Raw genomic sequence first — 19056 nt, 5'->3', positions numbered from 1 at the left:
AAAATAAAAAATGAAATGTGTTTAAAAAAATGATTTATTTATTTTAAATCTAATTTATTATTATTTTTATTTTTCTCTTTTTTTTTTTCAAATTTTCCATAAATCAAATAAAACCTTAGGTTATGTTTGGTTCTTGGAAAGTACCAAGGAAATAAAAAAAAAATGCAAAATAAAATAATTTTCTCATGTTTGGTTTCATTATAATTTTTTTTTATAAATATAATTAAAATTAGTTAAAATTTTATATATTTTGAAATTATTTACTCTTTATATAATGAAGGAAATTAAGTTAAATGAGTTTGAAGAAATATATAAAAACAATTTATTAATTTTAAATTTATTTTTTATTTTCATTTATTTTTTATTTCATTCTACTTTTCCTTACATTTTCCCTCAAATTTATGGGGACAAACATAGCCTTAGGTAGTGTTTGTTTTTTTATTTTTTGCTGAAAGTAATTTGTTTTTAGAATTTAGATTATTTGTTTTTCTAATTTTTCATGACTTATTATAAATTTTTTACTAAATAGAAAAAACCAAAATATGTAATTTTTTCTAAATAGAAAAACTAACATAGGTTTTTCTTTACTTTTTAGTACTTAATAAAAAAAATACTAAAAAAACAAACAACATCATATTTAACACTATTAAGCATTAATATTCTATTTAGAATTAAGTAAAAAAAATAAACACCGCTAAAATATTTGTAAAGCAATTTGTTGTCAGAATTTAGATTATTTGTTTTTCTATTTTTTCATAACTTATTATAAATTTTTTACTAAATAGAAAAAACCAAAATATGTAGTTTTTTCTTTACTTTTTAATACTTAATAAAAATAAAATACTAAAAAAACAAATAACATAATACTTAACACTATTAAGCATTAATATTCTATTTAAAATTAAGTAAAAAAACAAACACCATCTAAGTAAAATAAAATATTTGTAGCACGATACCATTATAAATTTGGGTATGATGGCCTTCAACTTAGGTTGAGGCTTGGGTTTCACCTTCAATGATTTTTGAATAAAATTTATTTTTAAGTTTAAAAAATAGTTTATGAATTTTTAGAAATTAATCTAAATAGGATCTTACTTAAATAGTAGGCAAATTATAATGATTTACACTTACGAATGTGGTGTGTTTATTAAGGACGGTTTGGACAATGGAATTTTTTGAGGATTGGACAATATAAAAATAAAATCATATAAAAAATAAACCCACTGCCTTCTTATAATGTGAAAAAATAGGAACTGTACTATTGGATCATGAGCATGTAAGGAGCAAATTGAATTGAAAAGGGTTGACATTTCGATTTTCCAATTTTAGGATTTCCCAGAAGGATAAATACAAAGATCGGCAACATCATATTACTACACCTCAAAAGGATATTTTTGTCATTTCGGTCATTAGTACACCCCCACGTTCCACGTGGCACAGCATTCGATTTTCGACCCAAATAAAAGAAGCGCAGCAGGAGCCGCAGAAACGCATACTGCAGAGAAGCCCTTTCGGCTTTACCCGTGTTCCTCACTTCTCTCTTCAGCAAAGACCCACCTCCTCTGTCTCTCCCGGGAACATCTAACCTTAGGGTTTGTAGTCGCATCAGCTTTCGCTAGGGTTTCTCTGCTCTGATTTTTGGTCCCGAAAATGGCTGGCAAAACTGTGGTCTCGGACGATGAAGGTGAGAGCCCTAGAATCTTGAATTTCGTGCATTTTCCTGATTTTTGATTGCGTTTTCACATTTTTTGCTGTTTTCTTTCAATTTTTGCAGAGGATGTTGAGGTTGAAGATAATGAGGGAGAGCCCCTTGACGAAGAAGACCGCCGTCGCCATGACGATGACGAGGACGAAGAGGATGGTGCGAGTTTCATTATTGTTTCACGCGATTAATTTTTTGTGCCTTCTGATTTTTTATTTTTTTTTAATGTTTGGGGATTTTGATGGATCGGTCGTGTTTAGGTTTTCTGGAGTTTGAATGATTCGACCAGGGTTTTTTGTGCTTGCGCTAGGGCTCTGATTGATTCGATGGGGAATGAAATTGTTTTAGCTACCTTTTTTTTTTTGTTAACTGCTGTGTGAAGGTAAAAAAAGTAGAGAACTGCAAATGTTGGATTTTGGAAATTGATTTTTTGGCTCCTGAAAAAGAAGTATGCTTGGCTGTGCTTATTGCAACAACTGCTTGGCAATTGTTAGAGTTTTGAAGAGTTCCATTTTATGAGACCGAAACTATGCGTTTCTTTTCCTCTGTTTTCTCTGTGACCGAATAGAAATATAAGGTTCTAAACACGGTACTTTAGATTGCACCCGGAACACATAGTCTCATTTGACTTTTTGACTGGTTTTTTTGCAACCAGATGATGTGGGTATGGTTACGCAGGTTATGTCTGTACATGTTATGCTCTGTAAATAACTCTTATCCTGTCAATACTCTTGCTTCACGGAGGTGCTTTTGAAAGCCATTGTATTATTTTCTCGTTTGTATTTTTCACACTCTTCGATTTAGATTTTTAAGGAACTCGCTATATTTTTAGCTTTGAGAGTATTTATCTTTTCAGATGGGTAGGTATGGAATATTTAATTACCTTATCTGTTGCTGAGCAGACGAAGGGCAGGATGAATATGAGAAGGATGGATTTATAGTAGATGATGTTGATGAAGAAGAACAGGATGAAGAAGAAGAAAGAGCAGACAGTGATGAGGAGAGGCAGAAGAAGAAAAAAAGAAAGAAAAGGTAATTCTTTTTTGTGACCTGCTATCTTTTTAGGTAAGAAGTTGTCCTTAATAATTTTGTTTGCCACCCATAATAGAGAGTCGGAGAAGAATTTTGTTCTGGATGAAGATGACTATGAGCTTCTTGAGGATAATAACATTACAGGCTTTCATCGCCCAAAAATGGTGAGTTTTCTGGTGTTTCCTTTGGTTGCTCTCTTTAATGAAATTCATTATTTTTGTTTGATTGGTTCATTGTTGTTCACATTCTTGAGGTTCTCACTTGGAATTGTTGTCAGGAGAGCAAAAGGTTCAAGCGGCTGAAAAAAGCTCAAAGGGACACTAGGGGGGAGGGCTCTGGTTTTTCTGACGAGGAGGAGTTTGATGGAAGTGGGAAGAGTGGAAGGACTGCTGAGGAGAAGCTTAAGCGGAGCTTATTTGGTGATGATGAAGGTGATAAATTTTTTTTAAAAAAATTCTTTATTGCCTATTGGAAAATATCTTTCTTCCTATATCTTTTATTGTTCAGATCCAATTTATCATTAATTTTATTGATGTTGCTGCAGCACCAATTGATGATATTGCTGAAGAGGAACAATTTGAAGAGGATGGGGACATTGGCGAAGATGATGAAATGGCAGACTTCATAGTGGAAGAGGAAGAAGTTGATGAGCATGGTGCTCCAGTGAGGTAAATTTTCCTTGATGTGTATTTGATGCATATGTGCAATTGGTTGCATATGTAGTTAAGCATGTATTTTACTTTGAAATTGCTACTAACCTGTCAATCAAATTATGTGTAGAAGGAGAAAACCTAACAAAAAGAAGTCTAGGCAAGCACCAGGAGTTTCATCATCTGCCTTACAGGAAGCACATGAAATATTTGGTGATGTTGATGAACTCCTGCAGCTCCGCAAACAAGGGTTAGATTCTGGAGAGTGGAGGGAAAGAAGGCTTGAAGATGAATTTGAACCAATTATTCTTTCTGAAAAATATATGACAGAGAAGGATGATCGGATGCGGGAGATTGATATTCCGGAAAGAATGCAGGTTGTTTGATGCTTCTTAAGGTTTATGATTTTATTCCAGATGTAACCTAGGTCCTTGACATGAATTTGTGTTCTTTATCTTATTTTCTCTGTAGATATTAGAGGAAAGCACTGGATCTCCTCCAACTGATGAAATCAGTATAGAAGAAGAGTGCAATTGGATTTTTAATCAGCTTGCAACTGGTATGGTTCCTTTGTTGAGAAGCAAAGGGACATCTGAAGCAGGTCACGATCTGTCAATAAACAAGGATGACATTATGAGATTCTTGGACTTGGTCCACGTGCAAAAATTAGATGTTAGTATTTGCTTACATGATTGATAACCTTTTTTTTTGTATCAATTTTTTATATTAGTATAACCACCTTTCGTTCTTTTCTCTAGGTCCCTTTTATTGCAATGTACCGAAAGGAGGAGTGCCTAAGCCTATTGAAAGACCCAGATCAACTGGAAGCAGATGATGGGAATCTAGATAACCCTGAGAAAACACCTAAGCTAAAGTGGCACAAGGTAGTACATGTAACTAAACTAGTAGCAACTATATTAACATGGGGATAAAATGAACTTTTAAAATGAAATAATTGCCAAATATGATCCTTTGCAGGTACTTTGGGCTATTCAGGACTTGGACAGAAAGTGGCTGCTTCTTCAGAAGCGAAAGAGTGCTCTACAGTCATATTACAATAGACGTTTTGAAGAAGAATCTAGGAGAATATATGATGAAACAAGGCTCTCTTTGAACCAGCAGCTTTTTGAATCAATTATTAAGTCGCTCAAGGCTGCAGAATCAGAAAGAGAGGTCGATGATGCTGACTCAAAGTTTAATTTGCATTTTCCTCCTGGTGAGGTTGGTGTTGATGAAGGACAATATAAGAGACCTAAAAGAAAGTCACAATATAGCATCTGCAGTAAGGCTGGCCTATGGGAGGTTGCAAACAAGTTTGGCTATAGCTCTGAACAATTTGGATTGCAGATATCTTTAGAAAAGATGGTATGCTTGTTTTGATTTCTAATTGTAATTGTTCTGATTCTTCTGAATGAAAGAATAAGATTGTTACTTCATTTGATTTTAGAGAATGGATGAGCTGGAAGATGCCAAAGAACCACCAGAGGAGATGGCTTCAAATTTCACATGTGCGATGTTTGAGACACCTCAGGCTGTGCTCAAGGGGGCTAGGCACATGGTATGCTGCTTTGCTTTTTTCCCTTACTTGCCTGTTTAAAATGTTTTGCCATATGATGTTTGATTTATAAATTCATATTGTCTTTGTCGCTTTTCAATTTGATGTGGTTTTTTTCCAGGCAGCCGTTGAGATCAGTTGTGAGCCATGTGTCAGGAAACATGTTCGCAGCATCTATATGGATAATGCTGTTGTATCGACAAGTCCAACACCTGATGGGAATGTGGTTATAGATGCTTTCCATCAGTTTGCAGGGGTTAAGTGGTTACGTGAAAAGCCAGTGACCAAATTTGAGGATGCACAGTGGCTCCTAATCCAAAAGGCTGAGGAGGAGAAGCTTCTCCAAGTTACTATTAAGTTGCCAGAACTTGTGCTAAACAAGTTAATAAGTGATTCTAATGATTATTATCTCAGTGATGGTGTTAGTAAATCTGCTCAACTATGGAATGAGCAGAGGAAGCTGATTCTGCAGGATGCAATTTTTGGTTTTCTCTTGCCTTCAATGGAGAAGGAGGCTAGATCCTTGTTGACCAGTAGATCAAAAAACTGGTTACTTTTGGAATATGGAAAGGTTTTGTGGAACAAAGTCTCTGTGGCTCCATATCAGCGGAAGGAAAATGATGTTAGCTCAGATGATGAAGCTGCATTGAGGGTCATGGCTTGCTGTTGGGGCCCTGGAAAGCCAGCCACCTCTTTTGTGATGTTGGATTCATCAGGAGAAGTGCTGGATGTGTTGTATACTGGGTCCCTTACTCTTAGGTCTCAAAATGTTAATGATCAGCAACGTAAGAAAAATGATCAGCAACGTGTTCTGAAATTCATGACAGACCATCAACCGCATGTTGTTGTCCTAGGAGCCGTAAATTTGTCTTGTAACAAGCTGAAGGACGATATTTACGAGGTAAAGCCCTAAATTACTTCTTTTTAGCCTTTGAGCCATTGCTAATGGGATTAGTTATTTTCAGATGCTTGCCTTAGCTTAGTATAGATCATCTTTATAATGGCCCTAGTTGTGGAAGTGATTATGATTAACTTTGCTATTCACTATTCTGGCATGAGAATCTGTAGTTTTTGGATGGCAATTTATTTATTTTTCCAGCTGTTTCAAGTTTGTGATCACTATGTTATGCTGTTTGTGAAAATATTGATTGAGGTGGCCTCAATGCAACTACCTTTTACAATGCTTCCACTTTCTATATACAACATCATATCTTTGAGAAAATGGTATTTTGTGCTTTTGCTCTTGGTGTATTTTATTCTGAGACACCAAAAAAAATGCCCGCTTATCATCTAAAGTTATGGAATCTTCTATTTTAATTTAAAAGAAAAAGAAAAAAAAGAAATAAAAACTAATAAGCGTGCCTCCAAACCTCATCATCATCGCCATTTCTCAAATTATTCAAGATTTGTTATTTTTATTAGATGGATGCATTTTTGCTGTATTTTGCTCATTAAACTTTGCCTGATGCTTTATTAGGTCATCTTTTTACCTGCACAAAGTACATGCTATTTCCATTGTAATTTATGACTTGATGAGCATAATGGAGAGGGGTTGGTGCTTTTGTTTCTGGATATTGGAGTTATGCACTGATAAATGTTGTTTGTGGCAGAGTGATTAAAGTTGTTTAGGTTCATTTATTAAGTTTTCATTTTTATTTCTTGTTGTTCATTTGTGGAAATACAATCTCATATCATATTGGTCTTTGGTTTTTTCTATGCTTCTCTCAGATCATTTTTAAGATGGTGGAGGAAAATCCTAGGGATGTTGGCCATGAGATGGATGGGATAAGTGTTGTATATGGAGATGAATCTCTCCCTCATCTTTATGAGAATACACGTATATCATCTGACCAACTACCTGGACAGTCAGGTAAGTGCACAGTCATCAGTTCTCACTTTCATGAGTGGCTTGGGGAAGTTATAGTGATTCTATCATCTTTTGTGTTTTAGGCATTGTCAAGCGGGCTGTGGCTCTTGGGCGTTATCTTCAAAATCCATTAGCAATGGTTTCCACACTGTGTGGACCAGGGAGGGAAATATTGTCTTGGAAACTTTGTTCTCTAGAGGACTTTATCACTCCTGATGAGAAGTATGGAATGATTGAACAGGTTATGGTTGATGCCACCAACCAGGTGGGTCTTGACATCAATTTGGCTGCAAGCCATGAATGGTTGTTTTCTCCCTTACAATTTATTTCTGGGCTTGGACCCAGAAAGGCAGCATCTTTGCAAAGGTCTCTTGTAAGAGCTGGAACAATTTCCACTCGAAGAGACTTTGTGGTCTTGCATGGACTTGGTAAAAAGGTGTTTCTAAATGCAGCTGGATTTCTGCGTGTGCGGCGGAGTGGATTGGCTGCTGCTAGCAGCCAAATCATTGACTTGTTGGATGATACAAGAATTCATCCAGAATCCTATGGTCTTGCTCAGGAGTTGGCTAAAGATGTTTATAGAGCAGATGTTGAAGATGATGCAAATGATGATGATGATGATGCATTAGAGATGGCAATAGAGCATGTTAGAGACAGACCTAATAGATTGAAAGCACTTGATGTTGATCAGTATGCTAAGGATAAGAAGCTTGAGAATAAAAGAGAGACTTTATATGCTATCAAAATGGAACTAATACAAGGATTTCAGGATTGGCGTAGACAGTATGAAGAACCAACTCAGGATGAGGAATTTTATATGGTTACTGGAGAAACTGAGGATACCCTTGCTGAAGGAAGAATTGTTCAAGCAACAATTCGCAAAGTGCAGGCTCAAAGGGCAATTTGTATGCTTGAATCTGGATTAACTGGGATGCTGGCAAAGGAAGATTATTCAGATGATTGGAGGGATATTTCTGATTTGAGTGATAGCATGCATGAAGGGGACATGCTCACATGCAAGATTAAAACGATCCAAAAGAATAGGTTTCAGGTGTTCCTAGTTTGCAAAGAAAGTGAGATGAGGAGTAACCGATATCAGAATGCTCCAAACCTTGATCCCTATTACCGTGAAGATCGGAGCAGTTTGCAGAGTGAGCAAGAAAAGGCTCGCAAAGAAAAGGAGCTTGCAAAAAAACATTTCAAGCCAAGGATGATTGTTCATCCCCGATTCCAAAATATTACAGCTGATGAAGCAATGGAGGTGTGTTCTTAATGATGTTAAATTTCTAGTATGCATTTACTAGATTGAATTAAATCATGAAGGTTAGGTTGGTTTTGTTATAGTAGAAATTAAGAGATGGTCTATTTAGTTTCTTATCACCTTTATCATGAATCTTCAACACACTTCAAAAATTCATGTTTTATAACTCTTTTATGTGATATTGATAAGAAAAGAAGTTAGCGTTCTTGGTGAAATTCCCGCACTGATGGACTTACAAGGTCAGAGAAAGGAATCAGACAGATTGATTGCTAAGGAGTAGAAGTGAGTAGGATTGGACATCAAATGGAAAAAAATAACTTGCTAACCTAGCTTTGTAGGGCTAATACAGCAATCTTGATTATGCAATTTAAGTGGTTCAGCTTGATCTCAATGAAGAAAACCTATATGCAATCTAACCCTGAGGGGTAGTTCAGTTGGTCCGGCCTTGGGTTTGCTCCCCAATGGTCATCAATTCGAGTCTCCTTAGGACTACTGGAAGTTTACCCGGTCGTTAACTTCAGGGCCCGTGGGATTAGTCGAGGTGCGCGTAAGCTGGCCTGGACATCCACGGTTATAAAAAAAAAAAAGAAAACCTATATGCAATCTTCATCAAATGGGAAAATGAGGAAAAAGAAATTTGCAAGGCTATGTATATGACCGAGCCACCTAAAATCTGCAAAGTCTCATATCATTTTCATTCTTCTTCTTCCTTCTAAGTGAACACTAGATTTTTAAGGAAGCTTCACATGGTTTTCATTGCGCTGGATTTTTAAGGCATGGTCTCATGATGTTGTTTGATAACACATTTGATTTTTTATCCTGCTTTTCAGTTTAGGCTATGCATATGACTGAGCCACCTAAAATCTGCAAAGTCTCACATCATTTTCATTCTTCTTCTTCCTCTTAAGTAAGCAGTAGATTTTTTAGGAAGCTTCACATGGTTTTCATTGCACTGGATTTTTAAGGCGTAGTCTCATGATGTTGGTAATGCATTTGATTTTTTATCCTGCTTTTCAGTTTATTCCAAATAAGCCTTTAATACTTTTTTTTTGATAGGAAAATAATAAAATTATGTAAAGTGCTAAAAAAAAATGCACTAAAGTACACAGGATATATACAATGGGCACCGAAAGGCACACCCAAAAAAGAGAGGACACAAATACAACTCCCTTTTCCTTAACGATGACCCAACCAATAAAGAAAATTGAGTAAAGACACAAACACCTACATCTATGAACAATTTCACCCACGAGAACAAATTACTAAGAAACAAACTTTTCTGGGCAGTATTAGAGTGATCCTCATTCTCAAAAGACCTTTGATTCCTTTCTTTCCGCGTAGTGCCAAAAATGTACAAGGGAGTAATGACCCTTCAATACTTCCCAATATCAATTTTCATATTTTTGGGTCCAACATGCATGAACGATGCTGTTCTGATTAAAAAAGCATATGCATGGAAGATATTAAAGAGACATGATTGTGTCCCCAGGATTTTCCCTTGTTCTCCAAGCAGGGCTAGGGAGTTTCCACATTATCTAAAAAAAAAACACAAGGAGAAAAAAAAGAGTAGCATTAGTGTTTAACAGGCATTATAATTGAGATGTGCATTATGTGGGAATTCTGAGGATCTTTTATTAAGAAAAGGAAACTTGTGTGCAAGAAAATAGGGTTGTTTACTTGAGACCATAAATGGTAGTTCCATTCAAACGATGGCAATTTGCAGGTTTTGGGGTTAAGTTTAAATTCTAATCATTTGACTGTCTTTCAATCTAGATGCCTAGGGCTCGGACTTGACATGAACTGTTGGATATTCCTTACCACCCTTGAAGGGATTACACTAGGATTTTATTTTATTTTATTTTTAAAATTTTTTTAATAATATATTTTTTATTTATAGAAGCTTGCTAGGATTTGAATTTTTATTTTAATAATACTGTTTGCTTCTATAAATACTTATTAGGATTTGATTTTTAGAGTATTTTCTTATATAAAAACTTTGCTAAGCCCTAACACTTCTCTATTATGTTTTACAGTTCCTATCGGACAAGGATCCAGGCGAAAGTATCATCCGTCCTAGTTCCCGTGGGCCTTCTTTTCTGACATTAACTCTTAAAGTTTATGATGGAGTTTATGCGCACAAAGATATAGTCGAAGGTGGAAAGGAACACAAGGACATTACAAGCTTGCTTCGCATTGGGAAAACCTTGAAAATAGGAGAGGATACCTTTGAGGATTTGGACGAGGTCAGTATACCTGTTTACAGCATCTGCTTACAGTGGGTTTTTCCTTTTGTCAATATCAATTGCACTTAAGCTTATAATTCTTTGAAACACTGATGATTGGATTGAGCTGAATGCATTGGGTTTCAATATTCTTGGAAATTCTGCTGTAAATCTGTTCAATGGTTGCCTGATGGCAAAAGGAACTGTAGGAAGCTCTTATTCTTCTTAGAAAGATGTGAAAGATTTGGTGCTGATGGGTGCTAGATTCCTTGATAAATAGACCTTTTTTTTAAACTGATTTTATATGTTGCAAACCTTCCAGTGGGGCCTCAGTGAACTCTTTCTAACATAGACATTTTAAATACTTTGAAAAATTAATTTTTATTACTTCCTGTGGTTATGTTGAAGCAAAATACTGTTTTATTCATTTATTGTTGCTCATGCATTTGTTGTTGGAGTTGTAAGCATTTGTTCTAGTATTAATTTATTTTAACTTCATCTGGCATACAAGGACTGAAATCTAATGTATCAGTTTTGACTTCCAAAAATGTAGGTAATGGATCGATATGTTGATCCATTAGTGACTCACTTAAAGGCAATGCTAAGTTATCGCAAGTTCAGGAGGGGAACAAAGGCAGAAGTTGATGAGCAATTGAGGATTGAGAAATCAGAGTATCCTATGAGGATAGTTTATTGTTTTGGCATTTCTCATGAACATCCGGGCACATTCATTCTGACTTATATTCGGAGTTCAAATCCTCACCATGAGTATGTAGGTCTATATCCGAAGGGATTCAAGTTCAGGAAAAGGATGTTTGAGGACATTGATCGGCTTGTGGCATACTTTCAGAGACATATTGATGATCCCCTGCATGAATCTGCTCCTTCAATCCGATCTGTTGCTGCTATGGTTCCTATGCGAAGCCCTGCAACTGGGGGTTCTTCTGGAGCATCTGTAGGCAGTGGCTGGGGTGGCTCAGCAAACAGCAGTGAAGGTGGCTGGAGGGGACAGTCTTCAGACAGAGATAGATCTTCTACACCAGGTTCCAGAACAGGTAGGCTCTCAAAAACATGGATGCAATTGAATTTTCTGCTATTGCAATTTAGATGAGTCAAAAGAGTCCTGTTGTATATTGGTTTGCTTTTAAATTGCTTGATTAAGTTCTGCACCTTCTTCAAGATGGCTTGTAACCTAGGGTTACTTGATTAATATGCTGCCTGAATTTTTTTCTTATAATTTAATTTGGTATGCTTATCAATATAGAAACATGTTTATGCTGTTTTCTGAATTCTCTGTGCAAAGGTCAACAATATTGCCAAATTTATCAGTAAATTGTCCTGTAAATTGGTGCTGGTTTGTTGGTTTATGCTGGACTCTTCCTTCCAGTCCGTTTCTTTGTCTACTGAACTGATTTTCAAGTGAATCTGAAGTGAATTTGTCAACAGTTCTCAAATGTGTTCCTATGGGTTTCTTTGCTTGGGAAGCTTCGTGGGGGAAGGTTCTAACCCTAGATCAACTCAAAAGGAGGGGGTGGAACATAGCTATCAGATGTTTCCTTTGTTGTGCTGAAGAGGAGACAATTTAATCACATTCTTATCCATTGTTCAAAGGCTAGGGTTTTGTAGGAGCTTGTTTTTGCACTGTTTGGTATGATGTGGGTCCTTCCACCTTCGGTTAGAGATACCCTTCTAGGTTGGCATGGTTCCTATGTGGGCAATAAGCGTAGAAAGACTTAGATAGCAGCTCCTATTTGTTTATTTTGGTCGGTTTGGAAGGAAAGAAACATGATAGTTTTTGAAAATGAGGATATCTCGATTCAAATGATGAAATATTCTTTTGTTTGTAATTTTTGGTCTTGGTCTAAGTCTTGTTTAGATGTAAGACATTTACCTTTAATCAACTTTTTTGTTTAGTTGGGTTCTAGACGAGGGCTGATGAGTTTTTGTATCCCCCTTCTTTTTGTTCTTGTCTTTTGGCACCTCTTGTATACTCCTCCCTATATGCTTTGGGTTGCCTTTTAGGCGCCTTTTTCTCTGTGAGTTTGTCTATAAAAAAAGTAAAAATAAAAAATAAAAAGAAACGGTTTTTAAATAGGGTCCTTTTCACCCGCGCAATCACTGAGCTTGCATCACGTGACATGATCTTTTTTCCCTCAAAATTTTCTTTTCCTCCTATAATGGGGGCTGGACTTATTGTTCCCTTTTTTCATTTGGTTATATTACCTGTGTTTAATGTGTTAGATTCTTATTGTGGGTTTACCATTGGTTGCCATTGTTTTGCTTTATGTATGTAATTTGCATCAAACATTGTTGGGTTTGGTCCTGATTTGATTTATATAAATTTTGTAATATGTTTTGTGTCTGTGTGCGTTTTTGTAGGCCGAAATGACTACAGAAATGGTGGTGGTCGGGATGGACATCCAAGTGGACTGCCTAGGCCATATGGTGGGCGAGGACGGGGACGAGGTTCATATGGCAGCAACAGAGGCTATGGTGCAAACAATGAGAGGCAGGATTCGGGGTATGGTACTCCCAAATGGGATTCAGGATCCAAGGATGGGGAGGATGGTTGGAACAGTTTTCCAGGTGCTAAAGTCCAAAACTCACCTGGCAAAGAATCTTTCCCCGGCAGTTGGGGAGCAGGTGGAAGTGGAAGTGGAAGTGGAACCGGTGGTAGCAATTGGGGGGGTGGTGGTGGTGGTGGCGGCGGCGGTGGTGGTGGTGGCAGCGACAGTGCTGGATGGGGCCAAGGAAGCAGTGGTGGAGGGGGAGGGGGAAGTTGGAATGGTGCGGGTGCAAATGATGCTGGGACTGAGACCGGAAATTCTGGATGGGGTAGTGGACCTAAGAGAAGCGTGGCAGGCACAAGCTGGTAATGGATGGTCTGGACTCTGGAGGCAGCTGGTGAAGCAACACATCTCAGCTCTGGCCCTGCTCCCAATATCTTTACACTCCCAAATGTTGGAAGTGACAATTTTAAAGGAATTTTGGTTCTGCCTCTAGTGAAGTCCGAATTATATATTTGTATCTATCATTGATTTTACATGCAGTAGGAGTATCAGCTTGCTCAAGAATTGGTGCTCGTGCCTATTCACTTAAGTCTCGGTACCTTGCAGTAGAGCAACCCATCGCCTTTGTGGTTCATGTTATTAAAGCTATTTGTCAGGGAAAAGCTCCTTTTATTTTTTATATTTTTTATTAAAAAAATAAAAATAAAGGGATAAGAGGGAGAGGAGGGGGGGGTGTGGAGGATGAAAGAAAAGCAGAAAATAGAGAAGGAATAGGTCTTAGGGTTTGGATGGATGGGTATGGACTATGGATGGTGGAAACATCTAATAATTGCTTTTTAAAATATAAAAAGGTGTACGGAATGAGCTTATTGCCTCCTTTACCAATCTTCACCCAACCCCTGAAAATCCTAATTCTAATTCCATTCTTCATTTTACTCATCACCTTTGTCCTTGAAAAAAAAAAAACAAAAAAAATAAAGGAAAAATATATCATATGTGTAGACCATCCCATCCATAACTTTTATGGCATAACTTGAATCTAATTTTAATTTCAATACCATTCATACTTGTTGAAAAGCAGAATCAATGATATGATCCCACATACATAAATTTATTTCACTTATCTCTTGTTTTTATCTTGTTATCATTTTTTTTTTACCTAAATTGGGTTAAGGCCGGACCAGTGAGAGACCCGATCGGACCCGGAGTGGCTTCCACACGTGCCTATAAAACTTCATTTTCAATTGTAGGGGGTTTTGAAATCTAGGGTTTTATTGTCTTCGTCTTCTTCTTCTTCTTCGACTCACACACCATGACTGCTCAGACCCAAGAAGAGCTCTTGGCAGCTCATCTCGAAGAACAAAAGATTAATGTATGCTTTCTCTCTCTCTCTCATCTGCACTCTTTTTTTCATTTTCTCTTTTTTTTTTGGTTGGTGTTTTTCTTAATTGCTATGCCGGTAGAACAAATATTTCTTGGTTATATCCCTTTGATGGTCGTATTGGGGTCAATTGATTGAAGTTTTTCTTGTCTTTTCCTTGTAATTTTTTTTGTTGTTTTAATTTTATTTGTTTTTCTTCGTATTTTCCGACGTTTTCTAAGCTACCAAACGGAGATTTTAGGGGCTTGCGTAACAGATGTGAAACTAGAAAAGAATGGATAGACAGTTCTGAATGTATGATTATGAGACTGTTATTTGTATGGTGGGGTTTTGCTGGAGCCCCCCCTGTGAGCATGTTTGTTTTGTCGATTAGGCCTCTTTCTTGGTTTTTAATTTTCGGGTTGGGAAATGTTGATAAATTGTGCTGTCAGTAAGCAGCGTCCCTCAAGTGTAAAGTATTTGGGTGCTCTATAAAAGGGAGTGTGTGCTTATTTGGGTGGATGAATGATCTTATTTGATTTGGACTCTTACAGGGTATTCATTTGATCTCTTAGGTATAGAATATGAGGCTTGCTTCCCATCCTTCCCTATTCCAAAATCACAGTAATAACCAGTTTAAAAGAAAACCATCATTTCTTTAGTCTCAGGCATTTAGTTAGTTTCATTTTTTATTTTATTTTATTGTTCCATTACTAAAACTTGAAAATAAATAAATAAATAAAACACACACATACAATCAAAGCAGACTCAGTTGAGTCTTTGCTACTCAGAAGAAGAGTGAGGAGCAGCTGAAGATGAGTTCATTGTTAGATAAATTATTCACAGGATTGTTTCTTTGTATGCTATATTTGACTTGTTGGTTAGATTTGGAAAAGCCAAGGATTTCAGAGTTCTTGGCCGAGAGAAGGTATTTATGGGTGAATATTTTAGGGGGCTGCTTTACACACCGTGAGAGTTCTTTGGATTTCCGTTTATTGCATTTCTGATTACTTATGGCATGATACCTATTTTCAGCATTTCCTTTGATTTCTTCTTTCTTTTCTTTTAATGATTGGGCTAGTTTTGTTCCCTGTTGTATTTGGTTTTTCCTTTGTCAAAAAATATAGTTATTAATAAAATATGTATTAATTTTTTTGGTTTGTGCTGCTTCAAAAAAATTCTAATGAATATGAAATCTAATTTTTGGGGATAAATCACACTAGCCTGTTTTGAAATTATCTTGGGAAGGCTTGGGAATGTAGAAAATTTCTGCTTTTGGTTTATGTATGTTCTAATTTGACATGCGATAAGCCCCAATTTAGTTTGTGAAAGCATGCAGTTTTTAGAATGAGGTCTAATATGCTAAATAATCTAAATATACACATGGAAGGGAAGAGAAATTATGAAATTTGAACTTGTTGCATATGTTCCCTTGCATTTTTCGTAATTTCCAGACTTCTTCACCAATTCCTGCTGGTGAAGCTTTTATATATTTTTCCCTTTTGCTGATTGAGCAAGTAATAATTAAGTGCTCGTTTGGATAAACTTACTATTTTTTGTTTTTAAAACCAGAAAATAGTAATAACTTTTATGTAAGATTGAAAAAGTATTGGTTTGAAAGACTATTTAAAAATTTTGAGGTATCAAAAATTTTTTACAAATTCAAATTCTAAATGTTGTGAAAGTGATTTTTAATGACATAAAGTAAATTTATACAAAAGATGTTCTATTTTTATATAGAAGTTTCTTATTTTAAAAACAAAAAACAATAAGAATATCCAAAACGGGCGCTAACTTGTCAGGAACAGGCTTTGAATGTGATGGGGCCAATGCTTTTTTCTATATTTCTATTGAAGTCTTTGTGCATGACATATGTTGCAGCCTGATGAGCCTGTGGTTGAGGATGAAGATGATGAAGATGATGATGATGATGATGATGATGATGACAAGGATGAGGATGACGCTGAAGGTGAGTGTGCTATTATAATGTGAATTGGGAAGAATTTTTCTTAATGTTCTTTGAGGTCCTTTTGCCTGAATTTGAATGCATATGCTATACATGAATGTTAATAATGAATTTGGTTGGATGGTTTTAAGGTGTAAGGAAATCCGAATCTGAGATTTTTGAGAGTGTGCATAGAATTTGAACTTTATACTTGAAGATGGGTGACATAATTCAAATTTGAATTTATATGGGCAAATCTAGAAGATGGGTGGAATGATTTATTTATTTATTTACTATTATTACTATTTGTTTGTATTAGGGTTGCAACTTGGGCGGGTTGAGTTGGGTTGATAGCCAACTCAAGACCAATCCGATCTCTAACCCAAGTTATTCAACTCAAGCTCATTTTTTTTTAAGCTTGGATTAAGTTTGGGTTGGTTGGATAGATCAAGCTATATAATTTAAAATCCGTATAATATATATATATAAATGAAAAAGTAAATGAAAAAGTAAATGATATTATTATAATTTGATATTTTTCCTTAAAAATCCAAGAAAGAACATAAATAAAATGAATGTTATTAAATAGAAGAATATAATTATAAATATAATAAACTTATTAAACCAGTTCAGTTTAGACTCAGATTAACCGAACCCTGGCTTGAGCCCCCTCCCAAATTGAGTTCAAGTCGAAAAAAAACTTAATGCAAGCTCAATTTGAGTACTAAAAATGATTGTTTGTCCTATATTACACCCATTGCTGTTATATTGGTGGGGGGTGTGCTTGTTGAAGCACTATTTATTTTAGAAAAATGAAGCTTTATCTGGTACCAAATTATTCAAATTACTGTACAATCTCTGGATTCTTATGAACAATGAGTAGAAAGTTGGGTATAATTCTTTGCTCTTCTAAGTTTTTGGATATGATGAGCAGGACAAGATGATGGAAGTGGTAGGTCAAAGCAGAGCAGAAGTGAAAAGAAGTCTCGCAAGGCAATGTTGAAACTTGGAATGAAGACAATTCCAGGTGTCAGTCGTGTTACCATAAAAAAAAGCAAGAATGTCAGTTTCTCTTTGCCCACTGTTGATTACTTTTTATTTTTCATGTTGGGCCTATTGTCACCTCTTTAATATCAGGTTTCTTTCTATTTTACAATCTATTGAAAGCAGTTTACTATGGTTTTTATTATTCAGATTCTCTTTGTCATCTCGAAGCCAGATGTGTTCAAGAGCCCAACTTCAGACACTTATGTAATATTTGGCGAGGCAAAGATTGAGGATTTGAGTTCACAACTGCAGACTCAGGCTGCAGAGCAGTTCAAGGCTCCCAATGTGCATCCTGCGGCTGCACAGCCAGAGACAGCTGCTGTGGTTCAGGATGATGAAGAGGTTGATGAGACTGGTGTGGAGCCCAAGGACATAGACTTGGTGATGACACAGGCTGGTGTTTCAAGATCTAAGGCTGTCAAGGCTCTCAAGGCTGCTGATGGGGACATAGTTTCTGCAATCATGGAACTAACAAACTGAGACTCAATTTCGTATGGTTTGGTCTTGTTCAGATGAGCAGCAAACATTTTCTCTTCTATGTTTTTCCTTGGGAGGATTTTAGGTTGAAGTTTTGGTCCTTTTGGATGTTAAATTCATCTTTATTTTTCCTTCTGGTTTCCTTCAAATACTGTTTACATTTGCGCTTTTTCAGGATAATTATTGAAGTAGGCCAAGGCTGTTCCAGCAGCTTAAACGGGTGCAGAATACTAATTTTAAGGAAATGATTGGAGTGGCTCGACCACAAATCTATTGATTCGTTAAACTTAGAGCCCATTGATTTTGGGAAAGGGTTTAGAGCACTTTCTAAATAATAGAGTTCACCCATTGCCATCAACCCAAATACACCGATCTGCAAAAACAGAGTTTGACAAACCAGGCGCTACAAAACTTGGCCGACTCAGAACTGGTTACGCTAAAAACAGATAATATATTATAGCGTCAGTTAGACTTCCAACCTATGTACTCTATCCTCACCCACTGGCACTACCCACTTATGAAGGTGACTTGGTTAATGAGAGGGCAAAAACTCAAGGATTAAACCTGGAGTCAGACGATCCAAGTCCATTGCTCAGTCCAAACTGAACCCTAACCTGAGCTGTAGGTCACTTTCTCTTTAACTTTAGGTAGAACTCCAGATGGTTTTTTGGGGGTGGGGGGTTGTGGTTGAGGAGCTCAATCAGAAACAGATACTTTCATGTGGATTAAAAACAGCTTTATGATGATGCACAAACATTTTGGCTATATTTGCTTTCTGGAAAATATTATAAAAAGATAAAAAAATATTAGAGAAATGATTTTACAACAAAAAATAGTAAAGATAATCAAATATAATTAAATACATATATATATATATTTAAATTATTTAATCTTTAGATGAGTTAAATAAGTAAAAAAAATTTGAAACGCCATATAAAATAATTCATTACCTTTAAATCTTTTTTTTTTCTTTATATTTTCTTTCCCTGCACTTTTTTCAAAATTTCCAATAACCAAAAATAGCCTTCAGGAAACAGATCTTGCAAAAAAAAAAAAGCAATTTGAGTCTACTCGTGCAACGCATTATTCGAGACAATTATATATAATCCACACCACCAAAACTCATAATAGAGGGGGATGCGTAAAACCCATGGATATAAATAATCAAAGCAGTTAAATTTCTAGGTCTTTTTTCACCTCCACTCTATGGATACCCTCAAAACTCAACTCAACTTGGATCCATGAACATTCCAAACACAAATAAACGGCCAGGAAAAATATAAATAAAAAATAAAAAAATGGGGGGGGGGGGGGGGGTAAGACTTGCTCATGTTGGCTCTTTGAAATCCAATTAGCTAACCAAGTTGGGTCCCGCAGTTTCAGGTCCAACCATGAGTAGATCCAAAATCCAACAAGAAGAAAACAAGA

At 36.1% G+C, this 19056-nt stretch overlaps 2 protein-coding genes across 2 annotated transcripts; both read left to right on the top strand.

The window, feature by feature from the left end:
• Positions 1-1445: 1445 nt before the first annotated feature.
• LOC100241331 (transcription elongation factor SPT6 homolog) lies at positions 1446-13461 on the top strand. Its single transcript, XM_010655357.3, has 17 exons — positions 1446-1684; positions 1775-1861; positions 2605-2734; positions 2811-2898; positions 3012-3165; positions 3279-3402; positions 3515-3761; positions 3856-4056; positions 4143-4268; positions 4363-4749; positions 4832-4942; positions 5061-5840; positions 6668-6809; positions 6890-8067; positions 10101-10310; positions 10843-11344; positions 12669-13461. The coding sequence occupies exons 1-17, from the start codon at positions 1651-1653 to the stop codon at positions 13163-13165; spliced, it is 4998 nt and encodes a 1665-aa protein (XP_010653659.1). The 5' UTR covers positions 1446-1650; the 3' UTR covers positions 13166-13461.
• Positions 13462-13675: 214 nt separating this feature from the next.
• Positions 13676-17838, top strand: LOC100243098 (nascent polypeptide-associated complex subunit alpha-like protein 1). Its single transcript, XM_003632571.4, has 4 exons — positions 13676-14171; positions 16041-16128; positions 17039-17166; positions 17299-17838. Exons 1-4 carry the CDS (start codon positions 14112-14114, stop codon positions 17629-17631), a joined length of 609 nt encoding a protein of 202 aa, XP_003632619.1. The 5' UTR covers positions 13676-14111; the 3' UTR covers positions 17632-17838.
• The last annotated feature ends 1218 nt before the right edge of the window (positions 17839-19056 follow it).

The sequence above is a fragment of the Vitis vinifera genome, chromosome 8 (genome assembly GCF_030704535.1).
Source record: "Vitis vinifera cultivar Pinot Noir 40024 chromosome 8, ASM3070453v1".
Lineage (NCBI taxonomy): Eukaryota > Viridiplantae > Streptophyta > Magnoliopsida > Vitales > Vitaceae > Vitis > Vitis vinifera.
Note: the sequence above shows the minus strand (reverse complement) of the source record. Positions and strands in the feature narration are given on the sequence as shown.

What these genes read in the sequence shown, in the direction of transcription:
- LOC100241331 (XM_010655357.3), top strand. Translation starts at nt 1,651, where the DNA reads ATGGCTGGCAAAACTGTGGTCTCGGACGATGAAG. An exon ending in CTAAGCTAAAGTGGCACAAG is followed by an intron (nt 4,269 to 4,362) that starts GTAGTACATGTA and finishes GATCCTTTGCAG; the next exon opens with GTACTTTGGGCTATTCAGGA. An exon ending in CCTTTGAGGATTTGGACGAG is followed by an intron (nt 10,311 to 10,842) that starts GTCAGTATACCT and finishes CCAAAAATGTAG; the next exon opens with GTAATGGATCGATATGTTGA.
- LOC100243098 (XM_003632571.4), top strand. Translation starts at nt 14,112, where the DNA reads ATGACTGCTCAGACCCAAGAAGAGCTCTTGGCAGCTCATCTCGAAGAA. An exon ending in GGATGAGGATGACGCTGAAG is followed by an intron (nt 16,129 to 17,038) that starts GTGAGTGTGCTA and finishes TATGATGAGCAG; the next exon opens with GACAAGATGATGGAAGTGGT. An exon ending in CCATAAAAAAAAGCAAGAAT is followed by an intron (nt 17,167 to 17,298) that starts GTCAGTTTCTCT and finishes TTTATTATTCAG; the next exon opens with ATTCTCTTTGTCATCTCGAA.